This window comes from Anguilla rostrata, chromosome 9 (genome assembly GCF_018555375.3).
Source record: "Anguilla rostrata isolate EN2019 chromosome 9, ASM1855537v3, whole genome shotgun sequence".
Classification (NCBI taxonomy): domain Eukaryota; kingdom Metazoa; phylum Chordata; class Actinopteri; order Anguilliformes; family Anguillidae; genus Anguilla; species Anguilla rostrata.
In genome coordinates, this window is record NC_057941.1 from 32,029,482 (window position 1) to 32,052,355 (window position 22,874).

General features: G+C 40.1%; 2 protein-coding genes across 5 annotated transcripts in view; one reads left to right on the top strand and one right to left on the bottom strand.

Annotated features, from left to right (window-relative positions):
* The window catches only part of nrg2a (neuregulin 2a), a 113,203-nt gene extending 109,139 nt beyond the window's left edge, over positions 1 to 4,064 (bottom strand). For 2 of the 4 annotated variants that reach the window (XM_064351777.1, XM_064351774.1), the window contains exon 1: positions 2,660 to 4,063. In XM_064351777.1, coding sequence (XP_064207847.1) covers positions 2,660 to 3,068 — 409 coding nt within the window. In that variant the 5' untranslated portion in view covers positions 3,069 to 4,063. Of the gene's footprint in view, positions 1 to 2,659 lie in introns of all 4 variants that reach the window. The other 2 variants (XM_064351775.1, XM_064351776.1) reach the window with 2 other exon arrangements.
* A 2,959-nt stretch (positions 4,065 to 7,023) lies between these two features.
* puraa (purine-rich element binding protein Aa) lies at positions 7,024 to 15,766 on the top strand. Its single transcript, XM_064351779.1, has 2 exons — positions 7,024 to 7,205; positions 14,545 to 15,766. Exon 2 carries the CDS (start codon positions 14,618 to 14,620, stop codon positions 15,473 to 15,475), a length of 858 nt encoding a protein of 285 aa, XP_064207849.1. The 5' UTR covers positions 7,024 to 7,205; positions 14,545 to 14,617; the 3' UTR covers positions 15,476 to 15,766.
* Positions 15,767 to 22,874: the final 7,108 nt, after the last annotated feature.

The following is a 22,874-nucleotide window of genomic DNA, read 5'->3' on the forward strand; positions in this document are numbered from 1 at the left end:
CCTGTAATTGATTGAGGTTAAGTGTCATCGTAAACTTTGGACAACTGACCTCTGAACATTCATGGTCCAGCCCTGCCCATACTGTTATGCACATTAACACGCCACATTTAGAGTTGGGTCCCATTCATGGGTCAAGAGAGGGCGTAAGGTTGGTTTGAAAAAAAAAGAACATTACTACTAGTACTACTGCTACTACCAATAATATTAATTCTAAAAGGAATCACAAGACTGAGAGTTCCCATCCTGGACCAGATATTTATTGCTCTCACAAGAAAATAAACCTGAATTGTTTCAGCCAACGGTAAATTGACCATGCATGAAAAAAAAAATATATATATATGTGAAGTTTGGACAAGGGCATCTGTCATGTAATTAAATAAAATGTAAAGTAAATTTTAAATGTAAACTAAGCAGTACTAAATGGGCCCCTGACCTGTAGGTGAGGAATCACATGTTTGTCCTTGCTAGCTGGTTTCTATGTCCCACATGTCGAACATGTGGAGAGTCTATGACAACAGTTCCATTCCTTCTTCCCAGATGACATGACAAAGCGCGACACTCTAAGGGGCAGTACATCTCTTATCTTTCTCTCGTTTGTAAAAGAGAACACACAATGCGAGCAGAAGAAGCAGCTGCCTGGAGGAATATGGAGGCCATGTATCGGCGCAATTTTGTGACAACCGTATCCCAGACCAGGCCCCGCCAACGTTAACCCGGAGCCCGAAGACTGTTGAAATAATAACGGCAGCAGCCAGGACAACGCCTGACGTTAGCGTTTAAATACGCTGCCGCTCTCCGGGGGAGAGCAGCTTCTCGGCAACGGAATACCCACCGGGGTTCTTCCCTACTGTACAGATGGACTGCCGCAGCTGAAACCATGCCAGAAGCTAAGAGTGTTTGAACCCTCCAGCTGCAGACTGGCTGGAGTTAGAACAGTGCATCTTACTGTTCTTCACACCAGTTCTGTTCGCTTGTCGTTATTTGTATGTAATGAAGTTGCAAGCATGGCATCCATCATGCAAAAACATTGTGTCCACTTTGAGCAAGATAAATAGATAGATATAAACAAACCCCCACCCCATTGAGACAGATAGATAGATAGATAAATAGATAGATAGATAGATAGATAGATAGATAGATAGATAGATAGATAGATAGATAGATAGATAGATAGATAGATAGATAGATAGATAGATAGATAAAGATAGGAAACCAAAACCAACCCCTACCCCCTTGAGATAGATAGATAGATAGATAGATTCTGTTCAACTGCATCCGTCAAAAAACTTGAGCAACTGTGGAACAATAGTAATATAACGATGGTATTGATGATGTTCCTGATAGCAGTAGCCTTGCCTTTGGCGATAAAAGTCGTTTCTAAAACTCCAGACCTTCACAGAGCACCTGTTTCAAAATCTATTTCGCAGAGAGAAAAGTTGGAGGAATCAGCTGAACACAGTCCCAAGTGTGACATGATTCTGACCATCTCTTTACCATTTTTGGCACTGCCCAATGATGCAACAAATGCCCTCATCAGCGGTAGGCCATCGAAACAGGTTTTGTGTGTTTGTTTGTTTGTTTTTTGGTAATGAGGTGAGGATCTTTTAAGTCATAGCCTTAAGAAACGTTACACCCAGGTTATTATCGGCTTACTGTAACAAAGTGTCTGGCGTCCTCAAGAAACTGAAAGCAACAGAATGTGACATTGACTGGAGAGGAGGGGTGCACATTTGTGCGCGTCTTAAATTGAGTTTTATAGAGAATCTATACCGGCAGCTGTGAAGGCCCGCTGTATTCCCCGCATCCGTCAGCGCCAGCCCTCAACTGGAGCAACAATTCAACCATTTCTGTTGCACAGTTGCATTCCAGAGAACCCATCACCCTACACGTTCGCGTATCGTAATGACCAAACCTCCCTCGCGTTATTCTGGGTGTCTACGATGGAATTCTACATTATTTTGCCTGGGAAAAAAATGCGCAACTACAGATTCCCGCGAATTTGGTTGGCCTAGAACGAGCGAGTGCATATTATAATGGCTCAAGAAGAAAACTGCATATATATAGGCCCACGTTGACGTTACGCCGTGACTGCAAAATGCCTCTGCTGTAATTAATTGCTTCGGTTCAACAAATTGTTTCGCATTTTATTTACGCAACAAAAATAGTGGCTTCGAATAGCTTGCATACTTGCCTGAAGCTTCTAACAGAAGCGATTGATCATAATCAGAACTGAACATGCATCCAGAACATGCACGGTACATGTGCTCTCACTGTGTGTGTGTGTGTGTGAGAGAGAGAGAGAGAGAGACAGAGAGAGAGTGTGTGTGTGTGTGTGTGTGTGTGTGTGTGTGTGTGTGTGAGAGAGAGAGAGAGAGAGAGAGAGAGAGAGAGAGAGAGAGAGAGAGAGGGCTTATGTATGACAGGAACCCCTAAATGTGTATATCGCCAGTTGCAATAATGCTGCAGAGACGCCCAACAAATGTCCATCTGTTACTTACACTTAAACGATTTCACAGCACTACCTTACTTCTCTATGTACATCGAATAGAGAAGAATGAGACGTGGCGTAAAATGTACATGAAGCATACATATCGAACAGGTTATAGCATTACCAGAGCTCACTGGCTGTAGCCGATAGAATAATTAAGAATAAACTTACCGCAGTCTTCGCATAAGATTCTCCCAACATCTTTCTTTAGATTCTTCCCACTGGTGTCTAGGGGAGCGAACGATGCCTTGAAAACCAAGGGCTCGTCGGTTGGGTCCATGAAAAATATGTATTTGTGGTTCTTTTTCACTTTGGTGCATGGAGCCTCCAAGCCGAACTCCCCGACGGTGACGAGCTGTTCTCGCGCTAGCCCCCCACTGTTCCGCGGCCACACGTCCAGGACTTTGACATTCACACTGTACGGCTCTACGGTGACGTTCGCGGGCACGGACTGCACCTTGCCTTCAATAACCACCGCTGATTTGTAAGCTTGGTCCTGCAGGGAATTTAAACTCGGGGAGTAGCAGGCGAAGGAGACCCCGATGACCAGCATGGAGAAATGTACTAACTCAAGCCTCATGCCGCCTGCCTTGGCTCTGTGGTCGCTGGTCGCGTTGCTGCAGTGCTCTCGGGGCGGCCGGGTGATGATGATGGAGCGGTGTTAGAGTAGGAGACTGTAAATAGGCTCCAGTAGCACGGCAGAGCGGCAGACCTTGCTCAAGTGTCCATGCCATCTGGATCTGCTGTTTTTCCAATAGTTTACAATGGGGGAAACACCAGCCAGAACCCGGAAACAGCGCAACGATGCTCGCCTGAAAATCCTGTCACCGCATTCTGCTAGAAAGTCATTCTAAAATGCAGGTGAAATCATGAAAAAATAGACGATCCTACTCCCATAGTTCCTGCAAGACGCCGCTAGTCTATTTTGCCCACAAATTACAGCGCTCGAGTGGGCGCCCAGCTCATCAATGGAAGCAATCTGTACATTCACTGCAAAAAAGGACACGAAATGTAAGCCATACGTGGTTCGCTCCGCTTCCCGGTTTTGTAATTTAGGTAAAATTCATTTCGCTGACGAAAAAGGGAACATGAGGTATTATCTTTCGCCGCTAGACCAGCGCGTCCATTCCGCTCTGGTCCCCCTCCACCCTACACACACCAGCGACGGACGTGAGAAGAGATCACTTGCCCGCGCGCAGAGGCGTGTACTGAAGCTTCATGCAAGTAAATAAATAAATAAATAAACAAATACGAGATTTTTTAAAGGTCGGAGGACCAGCGTGTCCAGCGTCAACACACGGACCACAGGTCAGCAATACCTCCGAAACCCAAAGCAATAGCTGTCAGTCCATTTCCATTTCTTCCAATAAATCAATCAATAAACATAAAATAAATAAATGAATGCCGGAGCGCATCATGTTTCCCCTTAAGTCGTCGTATGGGCTCAGGACTTGATTAAAAAAAAAATAAAGAAATATTGACCGAAGAGAAACAGCGGTCTCCGATTGTTGTTTTGGCTGCGGCTGCCAAGGCGAGAAAGCGTTTCAGAGGCTCAGATTCTCCATCCGCCTGTTTTGAATGAGTTTTGCGTCTCCTTCCATTATTAAATCAGGCGCCCGCATTCAGGTCACATTCAACGCTCTGCCACAGAAAAAACCGCGAGACGTCAATGCTGCATCAAATCCACACTATTCAAACCAAGCAGCAAATATATATATATATATATGCACATGCACATACACACAAAGAGAGACAGACAGGATAGATAGATAGATTTATTGATTGATACACACATACATGCATACACACACACACACACACACACACACTTACACACATTTTAGAAATCACATAGAAGGCAAATACCATACCTAGAATCAACTCTAGACCTTTTGTTACCTTTTTTGTTTGAATTTCCTGTACATGATGATGCAAACACATGCTGGTCAAGAAACAGCTGAGCAGCCAATTGTCCAGTTAATTTTACAAATCCTGCATGATACAATTAAGCAATTAGCATCATATCACGCTCTGTGCCATGTATGAAAATGCTGAGCAGGCCCAGTTGACCTCAATGTTGAATCAAGATGACAAGAGGAAAAGATCTAAGAGGGTTCAATATTGAGACACAGGTAGGAGCTTCAGTCACAAAGTATGCTCAACTGGCTAGTGTTTCAATAGGAACAGTGAATAAAGTGACTTGTGCATTTAGATCTATGAGAAAGACATCAGTAAATAGGGTCAGAAATTGTGGTTGAAAGCAATTGATGCTTGTGCATTAGTGTGATATATAAGGAAAAACAGAAGAGCAACTCCTCCTCAGGTGACTGAGAATGTCAGTACAGGACATGATCAGACTGTCAGCAAGAACAGCCGTTTGAAAGCTACATAGAGAGGGATATTATAGTACAGTTACAGTGCATTAACCCCTCATTACAAAGACGAACGCACATTTGAGAGTTCAGTGGTGCAAAAACCATAGACATACGTCTACAGAGATGTGGAAAAATGATACAGTCAGATGAGTCATCTTTCACCATATTCTCGACAAGTGGGCGAGTGCATGCGTGGCATACACCAAGAGAACGGCATTGTGGAGGTGAGGGGGTCTAGAGGCTCTGTAATGCTGTGGGGGGCATTTTCCTGGCATGGTTTGGGTCCACTTGTCCCCTTACAGGGAAGGGTCATTGCAAATCTATACAAAGTTATTCTGAGTGATCACCTTTATACTATGATGAAACATTTATATCCTGGTGGGAGTGGTCTCTTCCAGGATGACAATGCCCCAATCCACAGGGCACGAGGGGTCACTTAATGGTTTAATGAGTTTGAAAATTATGTGAATCATATGCTATGGCCTTTGCAGTCACCAGATCTCAACCCAGTTGAACACCTATGGGAGATTTTGCACCAGCATGTTAGACAACGCTGTCCATCACCATCATCAAAACACAAACACAAGTGAAGGAAGACCTTTTGGAAGAATGGTGTTCTATCCCTCATGTAGAGTTCAGATATATAAAAAGCTACACATATATATGTATATATATATATATATATATATATATATATATATATATCACTGCGTAGCAGCATGTGAAGTTAACAATGTTAAGTAAATAAGGTCTGTATTAAGCTGTTTTATGAATGCGATATGAAGTCGTTGCAGAGCTTTAACCTAGATAAATATTCACGAAGGGCGACACCTGCTGTTGGAGGTGATCAGTACCACAGGTGAGGACGGGAGGACACGAGGACAAGTCCGGCGTAAATGCCTTAATTCACGACCTGAAAGAACAGTTGTATTTAACTCGATTGTGAAAACGCGTTATGTTTATTTTCCAGGATTACAACCCGAAGTAATTACGAATGAGGAATCCTTTAAAGTTTACAGACTCAACGTGGAAACCATACGTACATTAAAAAACAAAAGAAAATTTTATTTGATTATATATTGCATAGTATTAGTAAAATCATTAATAAGATGTTTGCGTTCACTCAGCTGGGTATGTACCAGTAGGTATGGTTTATTTTTTATTGTTGAGTGTGTGGTTAATAACACCAATATAAAGCTGTGCACTCAGTTCAGTTACAATTATACTGCTGCAAAGGAGAATGACCATTTCGTTTGATTCTTTTCCACAGCAACTTGCTGCACGTTTTAAATATTTACGTGTCATACAAACACACAAGCGAAGGAATGTGTAAACACAGAGCGCATGTCGACCTGAATGAGTGCGCATTAATGGAAGAGGGCACGGGGTTGCTATCCATGGTGCTGAATCGTACAGTTTGAATACCAGGCGTTGCTTTTGGACTTACTTCATTGCTCTAGAACCTGTTTATGATCTGACTGCAATAACTAAGCCGTTTTAGTTTTTAATTAAGTTTGTGGTTAAAAAAAAAAAAAAAAGTAGTACATTACGTGTGTGTGTGTGTGTGTGTGTGAGAGAGAGAGAGAGAGAGAGAGAGAGAGAGAGAGAGAGAGAGAAATATAAAATAAGACATGAAAAATACCTTATTTTCTAGTAAGTAAGCTTGTGCTAAACCTGAAAAGATAATGATAAGATGAAAAACGATGCTTGAGGTAGGCTAATAATGTGCTAGTTAAATAAATAAAAATATTTTTAAGAAAAACAAATACATTTTCTGACTGTATAATTAATGCAGGGTCCAACTGAATTAATGTATTAATGGTCAATTACATTTGATAATAAGAGTTTAAATTTTAAATGACCGGGGACATTCTTACGTTTTTCGTCATATCTTGCTATCAATAGGTGTATAAACAATTCAAGGAGATTTATTGACACAGGTTCCAATGGCAAAAGACGATTTAATCAAAAGAATGTTGTATGATGTAGGGTTCTGCATTTGTATAGATTCTGTTACTACAGCTCCTGGATTCACACGCCTGCAGTACCCTTCCTGAGGCAGCGCGTGGCGCCCGAATGCTTCAGACACCAATCCGCATACGACGTGCTGACATCAGAGACCAAGCGTGTGGCGTTGAAGTCTTGCGTGCGTCCCCCCGTCTCCATGCCACGACTTGCTGTTTCGTTCCATCTTGTGTAGCGGCGAATCAGTGAAGCAGCGCCGCGGCTGTGTTGACAGTAGGCCTCCCTAGCCTGCAATACTTCACCTTCGTCTCTTGCCGTGTCTGTCTGCGACGGGGCTGCGCAGTGGTTCTGTAGCACTCTGTCAGCACACCCAGCGGGTAAGGTTTGGCTACTTACCGCTAATTAATGTTTTTTTTTTTAACCCGGGAAGAATTCTTCCCCCATTCTTCTTTTTGCATTGTTTATTGATTTTAACGGTATTTAATTAATGTTTCTTGAGTTATAAGTAATTCCGTTGGCTAGTGCGCTGTAGCTAAATATACTGTCTTGCTAAACGGGCGGTTTCTCGTCATTTGCAAAAGCGGTGTTCCGGTGGCACCTACCTTTGCAAAACATTCGTATACTTCCTGAGAAAGAGCGGCACTAATGAACTCCCTGTTTTGGGTAGCTATAGTGCACGACTGAGAAACCGCCTATTGCATATTCAAGCAGAGACACTTTAGATTTGTCAAGGATTGACTGCTCTGTGGACGGACACACACACACACGAACGCAAACGCACACGCACACGCGCGTGTCCTGACAGTCATAAATTCCGAGTGTCCACCAAGCACACAACGCAGCCAACACAGACGCATCAACCTCACTAAATATCGTAGCTGTAACAGTTTTTACACTGAAGATAATATGAAACACTCGTCGAATAAGTTGGCTGTTGAGTGTGCGCGTAGGTTACGCTGTTTGTTGACTGCTGCAATCAAATATTTGTTTGGGCCGAAAAATATTAACACGCAATGCCTTCGAAAGATTTGTATTCGATTGGATAATACATATTTGTCTAGATGTGGACACGTGTCAGCAACAGCTCGAACCTAAATATAATCCAATGGAAACTATTTGTATTAGAGACTTGTAGGTTGGCGGGTGGTAGTTCTCTCCTGTCTTTGCTTTGGACCAGCAACAGTTTAACAAACCTTCGGTTATAATGCGCAGTTCTGACTTTAGAAAATGAAACCACGTGCGGCAGTTTCAACCACAGTCGTATTAACTCCCATCTAAGCGATCAATTATTCACGTATTATTTGTTTTCAAGCATACACAGTGTTCACAGTAATAATTATTTGTCCTGCGTGAATTTGTTTTTAATAATTAAGAGACCTAAACAGTCATTGAAACTTGTTACGAACCTGTTTTCATCTTGATAATGTTTAGATTTGCATATAGAAAAAGGTGTATAATAAACTACAAGAATATTGCAATTATTTGGATTCTGTAGGATATTGGTATTCATTGAGCGGGCGTTCAGTAATCAGTTGGTGTGAGAGAATGCGCGGCATGAATAGGCGGCAGCAGGGAGGGACTGTTCTCAGTCAGACAAATTCTTCTGTGGAGAAATTAATATACTTCAGAATCTAAGCAAGGTATAACATAAATTAACAGTGCATATATGAAGAAGCAAAAAGAAAAATACAATACTATTACTACTACTACTACTACAATTAGGCCTACTGGTGCTATTATTACTACTACTAGTACTTCTACTGTTACTAATAGTCGTAGTAGTAGTGGTAATAATAATAATAATAATAATACTACAATTATTTTGTTTTCTAATTCTTTAAACTTTCAATATATGTGAAACTCTAAACATCCAGTTTTATTCTCTAGGCTGCCAGCAGTTTCCAGCGCGCATGCCCTGTACTTTGGACTTCACGGAATACCAGAAATTTAAGAAAATAATAATGAAAGATTATTTGTCTTCGTTATCAGTTTGGACATTGGTGTTGTTTTTTTTTTTTTTTTTTTTTTTTCCCCATTTGTTGAGTGTGTCTCTAATTCTAATGCTTTTTGTTTGGCAATATATTTTTATTAACCAAAATCGAATCTACAATCGGCCTCCGCAATGGAAGACACAAGTTGACACCTTTCAGCAAGATAGATCTGCGCTAGAATGGTTGGATCCCTTTGGGTCAGAATTCCGTACATGCATTTGTCAAGTAATGGCGTCTACCGTGCCATTGATGCGACAGAGGAGGTTCGTCAACAATGATGCTGTCAACATTGACACCGGTACTATTCTGTCGACATAACATGTGGAATGACAAAGGGCACAATAGGGTCATGCTGTCTCTGCTTTCTGAGCCAAATATATTGTTGGATATGATCATCGTCGAAACAAGAATGACAACACATTTAGTCACAATCTGAAGAAACTCAGGGTAAACAATTAAATATAACATCACCGAAGCACTCAGGCCCAAAGCACACGCCACGTGAAAGGGTTTGAGAAGCGGAACTTAATGCTGTCAGCGGTTTAGTTTGATTTCTGTTTGCCTATGGTCTGGCGTGATAATGTGCTCCGTAACTACAATACGTCTCCGGACAAATGGTTAGCGGAAAAATATGGGGACGGGGGAGGCGGAATGATTAGCCCCCCGCGCGCGTGTGTGCGCGTGTGTATTTAATGCAATTGCACTTATCTTGTTCTGCAGTTTTGTCAGCCTATGCGTGACCGCAAGGACAGGTGAACCCGATAGTTCATGTTGCTGTGGGAATTGAATGTACCACTGTCAACAGCAGTAGGGACTCAATCTAAATGTATTTGACGACAGATTTAAGCAAGTGATATTTTTGCTCTGTCGATACATATGTTGCAGAAAATAATTAGTTTGGTGGTTATTTTTTATTACTGCATGGAGGGTAATTTACATTTTAATAAATCTGAAAACGAAAAATTGCTGAATTTGAAAACGAAACATTAATGTCTCAACTTTCGATACAAAGACCGGTAAAACAGTTTAGAAATGTGAAAAATCACCAAACCTTTTACCTGATATTTTTGTTTGTGTTGCTTTATGCTATATTTAAGCATTTTGCATTGAATAGAACATCCGAAGTCCATTGGAAACTTTGGAAGGAGCGAGAGGAAGATGTAGACAGATGCAGGCATCGTTTTACAGTGCTTTCCATGGGAGGAAGATGGAAGATAATGAATTCATCCAACTGGCAGCGGACAAGTCGCGCTTGCGGGAAGTAATGTCTGACAGTTTCTGCTCGTCGGCAGAGGCTACGGAGAAGGTGTTGGGTGCGGAAGAATTTTTCTGGAAAAAAAATAACTCCGATATACTTTATAATTTCTGATGTCGCCTGTTGTGCCTTATTTTTTCGGTTTATTTATTTTATTTCACAGATCTAGAATAGTACTCGCACAAAAATAGTTTATTTATCATTTATTTATTTTCTGTCCATGTTAGCCTACGAAATAAACTGCTAAACAATAGCCTGAGAATTTATATAGCCTACTTATATATACTGTTGGCCTACTTATGGACTGCAATCCGTTTGTTATTATATTGCATTATATCAAAGAACTGTATCTTGGAATATTTTGGACAACTACATAGGCTACACAGGTACACACGCACGCGCACACACACTTTTTTCTATGACAGTGTTATTAATATTGGTTATTAAACATTTAATTACTTTCTACTTGTGGTATGTACAAATATGACCAACTTGTATTTATTTAGTCCTATAGAATTAGAATGAAAATGAAATGAAAATGTTTACCAAAGTAACAACAGTTTAAATAAGCTTTATTAAAACTGACTTCATCTATCTTGGAAAAGGAAAATGGCGGTTTAGAAATTTCTGAAATTTCGATTCTCTTTGTCCGTGTATTGTGAAAAAGTAGTTTTGGAATCAAGACCGATCCTTAACAAGCCTAATTGGGTCAATATCATTATTATTAGTTAGGCCTATATTGCATAAATTTAAACATTCGCCATATAATTATAAAATACAATACAGATATTACATACAGTTTATTATATAATGTACACTTATATTAAATACAATATAAATATTAAACAACAGCTGAAAACAAACTAAAAAACACTACTAATGAGTGTGAGTTCATTTCTATTTATCGAAACTGATGAAAATATCGTTGGTGATCTCGGATTCGCTATCTAGATGAAGTAGTTTAAACTTTCTTTAGATAACCGAGTAAATGAGAAATTTTTTATTCTTGAGCAATATTTTCGTTCATTTTAGTGATCGTCAAAATTGGAAAATAAAATTACCACGTGCATAAATACGTTAGATGTTGAGTCCAAACAGCGATGCTGTTGGATTTGTGTCTTGCTATGATTAACGGGAAAGGGTGGTTCTCTGTGAACATCAGCCAGGTATACTTCAATGTTTTTACATCCGTGTTCTTTCATTACGGCCGTAGTAATAGTTCGTTTGACCTACATATTTATGTAAAACAGTTTAGTTAATTTTGGTTAATAAAGGCGATAATACATGTATTAGTTCAACTTATTTCTATATATTATTTTTTTTATTATTATTTTGTAGGCTAGTCTAGATTTGAAAGTATAAATACAATTTTGTGTAATGCCATTAAATACTTTTAATTAATATATAGGATAATTCAAGAAAATCGTGTTTTAAATATTTTACTCAGACGTTTGATAATGTTTCTCTAACATTACCCCGTCTCTTTCCCAGAAATTGCAATGCCCCGAAAGACCATCAGTAAAAACGAGAGATTATTTTGTCAGATTGAATATTGAGGTTGCTATTAAGTTGCAAAAGTCTGAGTAACCAATAAAACAATGGCCTCTATGTGGATACATAAATAGTTACTGAAAATATTCTATTTGTCTAGCGTGACTTTTTAAACGATTGTAAATGATAATCTGGAAAACATTGAGTTTATTTTAAATATCTCCACGTGCAGCCATAAAATGCTACAAACAAGGAGCTTGACAACATTTTAATAGCATATATGTATATATGGTGTTACCTCGGGTTCGGACTCAGGCTCACAGACCTTATTTTAATGAAAACATTTTGAAGCTGACGCGACAAAATATTTCTAGATGCTTTGTCAGTGTTTTTTTTTTCTATTTCTGACAACCATTTTCATCATTTCAGTTGTATTTGTGCATTTAATTTTCATTAGCCTGATTTGTTTATCTCGTGCCGCTTTAAAACCTGTGTGCGTGTGCGCGCGCGCGCGCGTGTGTGTGTTCCAGTTCATTGTATGTTTTATTATTTTGCTAATATTAGGCTACTCGTTTCATACTTTACTTACTTTTTTTTGATACCCAGTTAATAAACGCATATTTTAGAATACGTATCCAAAAATAATTTTAGAATAACTAGGTTAATAAACTTGTGATTTACCATATAGAGTAGCCGAATGGCTGCACATCATTAAACGTATAGATCAAAAGCAATGCCACTGGCCTCCACTCATTTATATACTTTGCAATACGTTATATAGCCTAATTAGTGATTCTGCCTTATGGATGTCAACCATTCCTGGGTCAGTTTTTTTAAATTATGTCTCTCAGCACCAGTTACATTACTTTAGGTTTATGATATTATAAAATTATGGTTGAATGTTTTACCTAGTAACGTGTTTCGTTAAAAATTCTCAATGATATGCGTGTTTTCAGATTTTATCAACATTCAAGACGTTGAAATATTTCATAGGCATTTGCAGTCTGATGCTAACTCTTGTCCGGGCTATTGGCTACATGTTTTGTAACTCTTGTGATTGTTCTCAGTGCGTTATATAAAACTTGCGCTTCAAAATGTAATAATTGTAAGCTTAGTTATGTGGAATCCTTGCCTAAACATTTTAAAATTAAGAAGGAAGGGGAACGTGTAACAAGTTATAAAATTATTTCACGAAGTAAATGTTAGTCAAATTATTCCTTGTCTCGCTTCATGTCATGCAGATAATTGAATTTGGCCTAATTTTTTAGGGCCTAAAAATCTTCTTCAAACATACAGATGTCTGGACGGGTTCACGATGAACATCCACAAAACAGTAGTAATGCTCTAATGACTCGATGCCTGCGGAGCTAGTTCGGGCGGACAACTCGAGAATCGCTGTCCACTATCATGATCGCATACTCATTAACGGGAGGGGTGTTTAAATTACCAACCTTACCTTTTAATGCCCTTGTTCATTCGGTGTGCTGCTAGCCTTGTTCGACTTTCCCTGCTTACTTCTGTATTTACCCATTTCAATAGTATTTTTTTTCTTCGCTCTCCGCCAGCACTCCGGCACCTGTGGACTGTGCTTCTCACCTGTGGGGTGGGGTGGGGTTTGTTGGGGTCTTATGAACAGGGAGTGATAAAAGGCAGAGCCTTGACGCCAAGTTGCATACATATTAAATATCAATAAATATAGCTTAATTCAAATCGTGAGTTGTCTGACTGAAGTGTTAATATGGTTGTTCATTTGTATTTGTTAATGAATATTGTCAGCCAGTGTCGCATACGAGCTCAGCGTGTTTGTAGAGTATGGTAAATGGTAAATGGACTGCATTTATATAGCGCTTTTATCCAAAGCGCTTTACAATTGATGCCTCTCATTCGCCAGAGCAGTTAGGGGTTAGGTGTCTTGCTCAAGGACACTTCTACACGCCCAGGGCGGGATTTGAACCGGCAACCCTCCGACTGCCAGACAATCGGTCTTACCTCCTGAGCGATGTCGCCCCATGTATGTTTGTATGAGTATGTTTGTCAGCTTACGTTCACTATTCTGATATTTATTTCATTCTTGTTTATGAAATGTCGATCAAAATAGTTTTTTTTGTTTTTGTTTTTTTTTTTTTTTTTTTTGGAGGTGCAGGAGGTTTGAATCAGCTGCCAAGTCATTGGCTAATGGCTACCAAAGTTAATCGCTGCCAGGTGACTATCACGTGAAACTATCCAGAGTTTGTTATCCAGGGTAGGTCAAATAAAAAATGGCAGCTTGGGAACCTGGCGCGTAACAAGTTCAAATGCCACGCATGGGAAATTGTGATAGACATTTCAATAGTGCATAACACCGAACTGCTTTAGTAAATATGTCATCTGGATGTTTGGATTACTGGTAATATGTCTAAAACTACAAGGAGTGTCTACTAAGCAAATGAACGATGTTTCCACGCCACCCCCTTTTGTATATTTTCAGAGAAGTAATATAACATATAGGCTATGGTTAGGCTACGTATGGGTGTGACGTCATTATCTCCAGAGAATTAGAAATATCGTGTATATAAACAGTTCATGGCGCAGATTAATGCTAAGAGAATTAAAGCCACAGTGCTTGCTAAGCAATTAATTTTCTAGGATAGCTTACTATAATGATAATAATTATAACAGCTGCAATATGCCCACTTGTTTTCGAGGGATAGGCTACGTGATATGCAATAGTCAATAAGGCTACCGATATGTTAAGACTTTTAACGGGCAACGAGGCTATAAAGGCTTGATCGGCCGCTGCATATCGAATTTGATCCCCCATTTTGTGCCATTTTATTATTTGCCTAGTATTTGCGGGAGAAATTATATAAAGTATCAATATATTTTATAAAATCAGTGGTAATTCAAATTTAAAACCATACGCAAAGCCGAAATTAGTGTCCCTCCAGCGACAGGTGGACCACACGCATTGAAATATGTCTCCTGTATGTGTCTGCGCAGATCTCGCGAGAGCGGTGGCGTGGCTGGCTGGCAGTGGGGCTGCAGCAGACAGAGGGAGAAGGCAGGCAGCATCATGGCGGACAGAGACAGTGGAAGTGAGCAGGGAGGAGCAGCTACAGGCCCGGGCGTCGGTTCCTTACACCCAGTGACAGGAGGGGCGGGTTCGGTTTCCGGGCTGCAGCACGAGACGCAAGAGCTAGCCTCGAAGCGGGTTGACATTCAGAATAAACGTTTCTATCTGGACGTAAAGCAGAACGCAAAGGGCCGCTTCTTGAAGATAGCCGAGGTCGGGGCCGGAGGAAATAAGAGCCGCCTCACACTCTCCATGTCCGTGGCTGTTGAGTTCCGTGACTACCTGGGGGATTTCATCGAACATTATGCTCAGTTAGGGCCCAGCAACCCGGACATAGCACAGGATGAGCCCCGACGGGCGCTAAAGAGCGAATTTCTGGTGAGAGAGAATCGGAAGTATTACATGGATCTGAAAGAGAACCAGAGGGGCCGGTTTCTGAGGATTCGACAGACCGTGAACCGGGGCCCGGGATTGGGATCCACGCAAGGCCAGACCATCGCTCTTCCTGCACAGGGACTTATTGAGTTTCGTGACGCTTTGGCCAAGCTTATCGATGACTACGGTGTGGAGGACGAACCGGCGGAGTTGCCGGAGGGAACCTCCTTGACTGTGGATAACAAACGGTTTTTCTTCGACGTGGGTTCCAATAAGTATGGGGTGTTCATGAGGGTTAGCGAGGTGAAGCCAACGTACCGCAACTCTATCACGGTGCCCTACAAAGTGTGGTCCAAATTCGGTAATACCTTCTGTAAGTACGCGGATGAAATGAAGAAAATCCAGGAGAAGCAGCGAGAGAAAAGGGCATGCGAGCTACAGCAGCAGCAAGAGGAGCACGGTGATGACGGAGACGATGATTGATAAACAGAGCAAAAAAAAAAAAAAACATGCAAAAAGAGAAAATCACAAAAAGAGAAATTATAATTAAAAAGAAACTTTACTGTAAAAAAGAAACATAAAGATTTAACTATCTGTTTATCTCCAAGGGAGCACCACCCACCCACACACCAGACTGACAGTTACGACTTGTTTCCACTCATCGCTGGATGTTACCCACCTATCCACCATTAAAACAGTAAGCAGCTGCTAAAACAAAGTAATAACATTATATATGAACTGTGTTTCCTACTTGATTAAATGATAAAGAACTGAGTGTTTATTTCCCTAATTAACCAGGAACTTTTGTACACGTTCAAGCTATTATAAAAAAGTGTTTGCAATGTTCAAATGGAAATATTGCCGAGTTATGAGAACCAAGTCCTTTTTCGTGTGAGCTAACATTTGACTTCAGCACAAAGCAGATATTTTAGATTTTTTTTAACCAAAACTTTAAACCTTTTTAAAAGAGGTTGTCATAGTATATTTGCCACCATATTTACATGTGAGTAGAACTGTGTGTGTGTGTGTGTATATATATATATATATATATATATATATATATACACACGTACATGTATATGTATGTGTGCATATATGTATACACACACGGAAACAAATCTAAAAACGTATACATGAGGGCTAGGCATGCTGTCAAAGATCTGTTGAATTGTCACAGTCTGTAATGTTAAAGGTACGTTGGGCAAACGCAGGCTAAGTAACATGCAATATGCATCGCATCCGAGCTGTACACACATTAAACCGGTCTGTGGATCCTCCTGTCAACATGAAGACCTGTTAAAATATGGCATTTCAAGAAATGTTAACATTTAATTTGATTTGTTTTGATTGAAATCGTAGTTATTGCAGATGAGGAGTGTGCTATACCTTTAGTGTCAACTTGTAATGCGATGTGTCGAGAAAAAAAAGTACCGGACTTTTTGGTTAGGAGGTGCCGTGATAACACGCAGCAATGTCCTGGTTGAAAGTCTGGCGGTTGCCGATACCTTAAAATGGTTACAGCTGTTTCTCTTTCAACATTGGACCCTCAACGCAACAGTATCACATACATGGAATATTGGATAGGGGAGGGGCAAAAAAAAAAAAAAAAAAAAAAAGAGGGAAAAAACAGCTTTATGAAAGTGCTCACTTAAAAATAATATTAATAATAAATAATAATATTAAATACAAATTATGATTTTGTGAATCAGATGTATTTCAATCTTTATTAAAACTCCACGTTTTCTGTGGGGGCTGGGGGAGGCGGGGGTGGGGTTGGTCGTGGCGTGGGTGGGGTGGGTGGGTAGGAGGGTGGGTGGGGGGGCGGGGCTCGACCTGAAAATAATCTATTAAACGGGGAGGTAGACTCGAAGGTGTACCAATAGGAGCAAAGGTGGCAGTGAGAGAGAGAGAGAGAGAGAGAGAGAGAGAACGCAGCTGCAGCTGCAGCAAGTTACCTGTACAGGGCTGCATATCTGTGTAAAGCATCCTCTTCAGCGTTATTTAAAAAAAATACATAAATAAATAAAGAGAGAGAAAAAAACGACCTGGTGCCTTACACACTCCGCATGTTTACATGCCTGTTCGGTGCTTTGGATCGCTGTTCTTTTTTTTTTCCTTCTTTTTTTCTTTTTGGGTTGTTTTTTTTTTAGTTGTTTTCGGGGCGGGGGGTGGGGATTCATTTTTGGGGTGGTGGGGGGGGGGGGTACTAGCTTGCTGCCTGGTGTCGTCAGCGGGATCAAAATAAGCTGAAAGAGAAAGACGTGCAGAATTTCAGGTTCTGCTATGGTTGTTCAGCTGTCCAGGCATCGGCGCACATGTAAACATGGATGGTGTCATGTGGAAGACTCTTTGGGCCAAGGGGATCAGCCGTGTACTGGGTCAGGAGGAGCAGACGCCTATTTAGCCCTTTGTGATGTTTTCTGTATGTAGACCTATGGCTTGGGCAGTATGTGTAGTTTGTAAGTTGCTAAAGACCTCATACGAGAGGGGGGGTAATTAGTTAGCATGTCTAATTTGTTTTGTATTTTATTTTTTATTTCATTTTTTGTTTTTTTTGTTTTTCCTTTTCAGCGTTATTCCACATTATTTGTCATTTTTGAACATTTGGCTCACAAAGGGTTTCCGTGCTACATTTCATTACTGTGTGCAATATTGTATGTGCCAATGGTGGCAATATATGTATATCAATTAAATATATGAGAAATATTTGAAAGCATGAGGCTGAATTCCATGTTTATTTCTCTTCAAGGATTAAAGCATTTATCTGCACTTTAAAAAGGTCCCAGCTTGTGGAACGCGGTCTGATTTTTTAGCAAACTGAGAGAGCGCTATCGTCTGCACACACACACACACACACACGTACACACACAGACATAAACACGCACATGCTTTTGCATGTGTTTTGCCATCTCTCAGCCATCCCAGCTGGAAGGCCTGTGTGTGTGTGTTTGTTTGTGTGTGTTGGGTGGCGGGGGGGGGGGGGGGGGGGCACGGCACGCACTTAAGACCGACGTTTTATGTTCTGCACTGGTTTCTTCATATAGCCTGTATTTGGTGAAATGTACTTAAGGATGTGTTCTGACAGGTGTATGGTGAGCTCTTCTGCTTTCAGCATTTCCTTGCACAGAGACCTCTGAACAATGTCTGAACAATTTTCACTTGTTCGAAAAGGAAGTGAAAGGATTGAATGTCTTGTGTGAATCAGTCTCTCTTTCTCTCACACTGGCTCCCAATTCAGAGTAAAGTTTTATGGAATAAACTTATTCAGCAATGAGTGAACCATGATTTATGTACAGTTTACAAATTTAAAAATAAAAGAACTGTTCATTTATCCATGTCTGAAGGACAAGATGTTTCATCTTTAGACTTTATGAATATATTTTTATGCATTATAATAACTTTTTTGTGTGGAACTTTTTCATTTATTGTGTCTGCCGAGTGCAGGGTCCGTGATTGGGTGCTGTAACCTTTCGCCTGCGTTCTGAGTCCTGTTATGTGTGAGTGCTGAATTTTGTCTGCTAATAGGCGTCATTGCAGCTGTTACCATTGTATTTCATAGCATCATCAAATGTGGCCCTGTTGTTTTGTGTCACAACTTGTTGGCCAGAGAGTCCGAAAGATTCTGCTGTCTCTTATATATATGTATATAGTGTGTGTGTGTGTGTGTACGTAGTGATATTATTATGCCTTTCCAGTATAACATTTTCAGTGTAAAACATGAAATGTGATATATTGTTCCGTTACATGAGTAATGGTAGTAAAGCATGTAATTTGCTCAGCTAACCTGAGCAAGCTTACTAAAGTTGCAAATACGGTACATTGGCTTCGTACGTGCATTCAACGAGAGTTTTGTGGGAAGAATACATACACATATAAACCTTTTATTCGTTGCTTTTTGTTCCTGATGAGTCACGTGCATCGACAGACCATGACGCCGTGTGTTGCACAGCGCACGTTGAAGCTATCACCGCCTGTAGCCTGCATGGTAGCATCAGGCTATCGGAATCTACGCGAACTGAAAGAATGTTGCGTGCTTTTTGACGCTATACCTCACTAGACTAAATACAGTTCGCAGTATTTTTACTACTCTGTATTGTTTTTTCCTCTTTTAAGACAACGAGGCGACGAGCTTAAAGACGAACTCTTCGCAGTTATATTTTGACGTCTTGCAGAAGTAGTCGGTTTGTTGCCGTCTCTTTGAGGTATTTTGAGAGGAGAGAAAAATCACAAATCGGAGGGCAAGGTTAAGTGAGTGTTTTCGTGATCTTTGTAATTAAAAATGTGAATACAATACCATCCTTTTAATCGGTTAATGAAAAGTAAGTTAATTGGTAATTAAAATGTTCGCTACGACGCTGTTACCACGGAATATTAACGGCTGTTTATTCATGTACTCATTATTGGTATGTTTTTGCCTGACAATTTATTTTGCGTCTTATACTTACGTTTGATGTTGGAGAAATGATGATGTTTTTATTTTTTTCTAATTGGGTTGCAAGCTGATGACGTTACAATTGCATTGTTAGTCGGCCATTGGCTATAACTTGCACACACACACACACACACACACACGTGTGTGTAGCCTCATTATGAATTTATAATGATTTAACACTTTAACACAAACGGTGTGAGTCGACTCTTTTCTAGAATTAAGTATAGTAAAGGCTTATAAAATGACTTATTTCGCATAGTAATAAAACATTTAGCCTAGAAAATGCGGTGTGCGCTCTTCAAGTTAAAATTGTATATTAAAGAAGATTATTCGTGTCAAACTACATTTATGAGCCGTATGCTTTTCTCTGTAAACATACACATCTGTCAGACGTGCTTATGGACCAAGGATTCTCCGCAAATTGGAAATCCGGAAACAAACCAAACAGCCCAGCTGTGGTTGTGGTGCCAATTGGCTTCATCTCTAAAAATGCATCTCTGTTTTATGAATTTTGTTTAATAAAGAAAAAGAACTACATCTTTGTCTTTCAAAATAATTTCCAAATCACAGTAAAAATGTCCAGTGTTAATTAAAGTCTCTAACCGAGTAGCTACATGAGTCCAATAGGGACCACATGCAGGCCTACTCTGTAAGAGTTTATTTAACATAACAACATGAACTGTGAAACTGTCCAAAAAACTTTTGTGTAGATAATCCTATTTTATGCGATTTGTGGTCCCTAGCACATACGAAGTATTTGGTTATTTAGGTCAGCAGGAAGTAAAGAGGTTTTTTTTAAAACAGCAGATTATTGAATATTAAATAATCACGGCAGGAGACATAAAAGCCCAAGTTTCGTTTCTATCTGTCTGCCGTGAATGTGGTAACCCGCTTTATTACGTAGTATTAATGATCAGGCAAAGACCGTGCTACTTCGATTGGGCGCGTGGACATTTGTTCATCTCCACAATCAGTGTGCTATTCCCCTTTCCGCGCTTAGTGCATGCAACCAAGGGCTTTGAATTATTGATTTAAAATGTGTATCATACATTTAATTTAGATTTTGCCCGAAAAATGTTTTCAAATTTTGGTACAATTAAGCGTATATTTGTGATTTTCTCGTTTTGGAGCTTTAGCACAGATCAGATCTACGATATCTACTGAGTTTGCTTCTTCAATCTTTAGCTTCGGCGTAGCACTTTATATGGCCCAACTGACACAGATTTATTCTTGATATATGTTTTCTGTTTATTATGTTTTGTAAAAGGTCAAAGATCAAGGTCACAGAGGACCCTTATTAGCTGCAAGTTGCCTATTACTGTGCTTATGCATAATCTGTTCATCTGTTCTTCAATGGTTGCAGACATATTAAATATATTATTTTCTACAGAAGTCCCATTCTTTTGTGATGTCTTCAGTAATCTATACTTTTCATGCAGTCCTAACTCCAATTCATTCACTCACTAATCACCTGCCCAAATGGGGCCACCATATGTTGATTATTTCAACTAAATGTCTTTGAATGTTTTGAGAAAAAAATTTTTTTTCCCTTGAACAAGAGGCGCTTAACTACAGAAACTTGGTTGGTTACCTACCCAGCATGCTTTTCTGCAAGATGAACATTGGAATGGTATGTTTCTAAGCAATGGCATTAATTCACATACAACCATTCAGCAAAGTTATGTTGGTCAGTTTGAGATCGGTCTCCATCCAGCAGTCGTTCGGTAACTCATGAGCGGGAACTCCTGGTCTCGTTTAGCATAACTATGGACCCGAAGAGAACTCTTACACAGCTCACTCCATCTGTGGAAAAGCATGATTCCAGAAACCATTCATAATGAGGCTGGACTCCCTGGAATTACACACCTGGAAACTGCATACATTCTGTTTGACTACATTGAGCCTAGTGGGTCCCATTTGAATTCCACCAACTTCTTTTTTTTTTTTTTCCTCCAGTAATATACTCTGATTGAATTTTTAATGTCACAACATCATATACATACTGACACACATTTCAGGAGTTACTGAGGGGACCCAGTCTGAGGGAAATGGGCAATTCAGTACTCTTTGGTTATTTTAAGATGCTGTATATAATATGGGTCACATTCTCCATTGTGTTCACACTGCAGCATCTTATGGCTAGCTCAGTGAAACTAAAATTAAATGTTGACCTTGCACTTATTGAATGTTATTTTACATGGCACTTTTGAATTTGATGCCGTGTTGTATTAAATTTTTGTGTGTTTGATGATAGTCATACAATATTTTAATGCCCAAATTCAATACAAATGCTACGTTTGCCATTATAAGCACGGATCAAAATTTACAAACAATAAAAAAGAAATAAATATTGTAAGGAATTTAATCCTTGCCAAAACATCTAATGATAGCGGACACACATATTATTGTTTGAGGACCCCAGCATACCCTCACTACATTTGAATTAAATTATGTTGGTGGTTATAAGCAAGTATTTTAGAATGTTTAAAGCGCTGGCTGAGGGTGACCTCACTTCCTGTTTGTTCTTGAGGTCACAGTCATTTTCAAGTTTTGACTTGGGCAAGAATGCTGTGTCTCAGACATTGGGGTTGACACAAATGATACAGTGGAGTGCTGGACAGTAGTCAGCACAAAAATCAAACACTATGCATTCTCACATAATGTTAAATATAAGATAGTTGCTAGTTTAACATTGACTGTCACACTTTGACAGTCACATTTACAGCATCTGTCAATAGAGGTAAACACTAGTGAAGACCACCTCATGTAAAAGAAATAAACAAATCTTATTTTCATGCGACCTGTTCATCCTCAAAGACGTGTGCTTTTGAAGTCTACCACTAGATGGCACTTGCTGAGCATCATGTTTGCAGTATAATAGTGCCACTGAACTGTTCTGTGGACAGAACAACCAGCAGCCTAAACCACCATTTCGAGGCTTGCTATGCTGCAAAGGATAACACCAAAGGGAGAATTAATTAAGATAAGTAAGTAAAGGGGGATGCAATTTTTTGGGTGGTGGGTACACCATCTACCAAGTTACAGGTTAGCCAGGCCATACCTATGCATCCCTGGGCGTTTGGTACTTTTCAGTGATTCTCACAGAAACAACAACAACCGCCGGGTCTCACTGCTTACATACAGTACCTCTTATACCCTTTGACTTGTGGTGCAGGGGGTAGCACTGTTGCTTCACAGCAAGAAGGTTGTGGGTTCAAATCTTGGCTTGGGGCCTTTCTGTGTGGGGTTTGCATGTTCTCCCCGTGTCTGTGTGGGTTTCCTCCGGGTACTCCGGTTTCCTCCCACAGTCCAAAGACATGCAGGTAGGCTGATTGGAGACCCTAAATTGCCCATAGATGTGAGTGAATGGTCTGTGCCCTGCGATAGATTGGCGGCCTGTCCAAGGTGTATTCCTGCCTCTCGCCCAATGCACGCTGGGATAGTGACCCT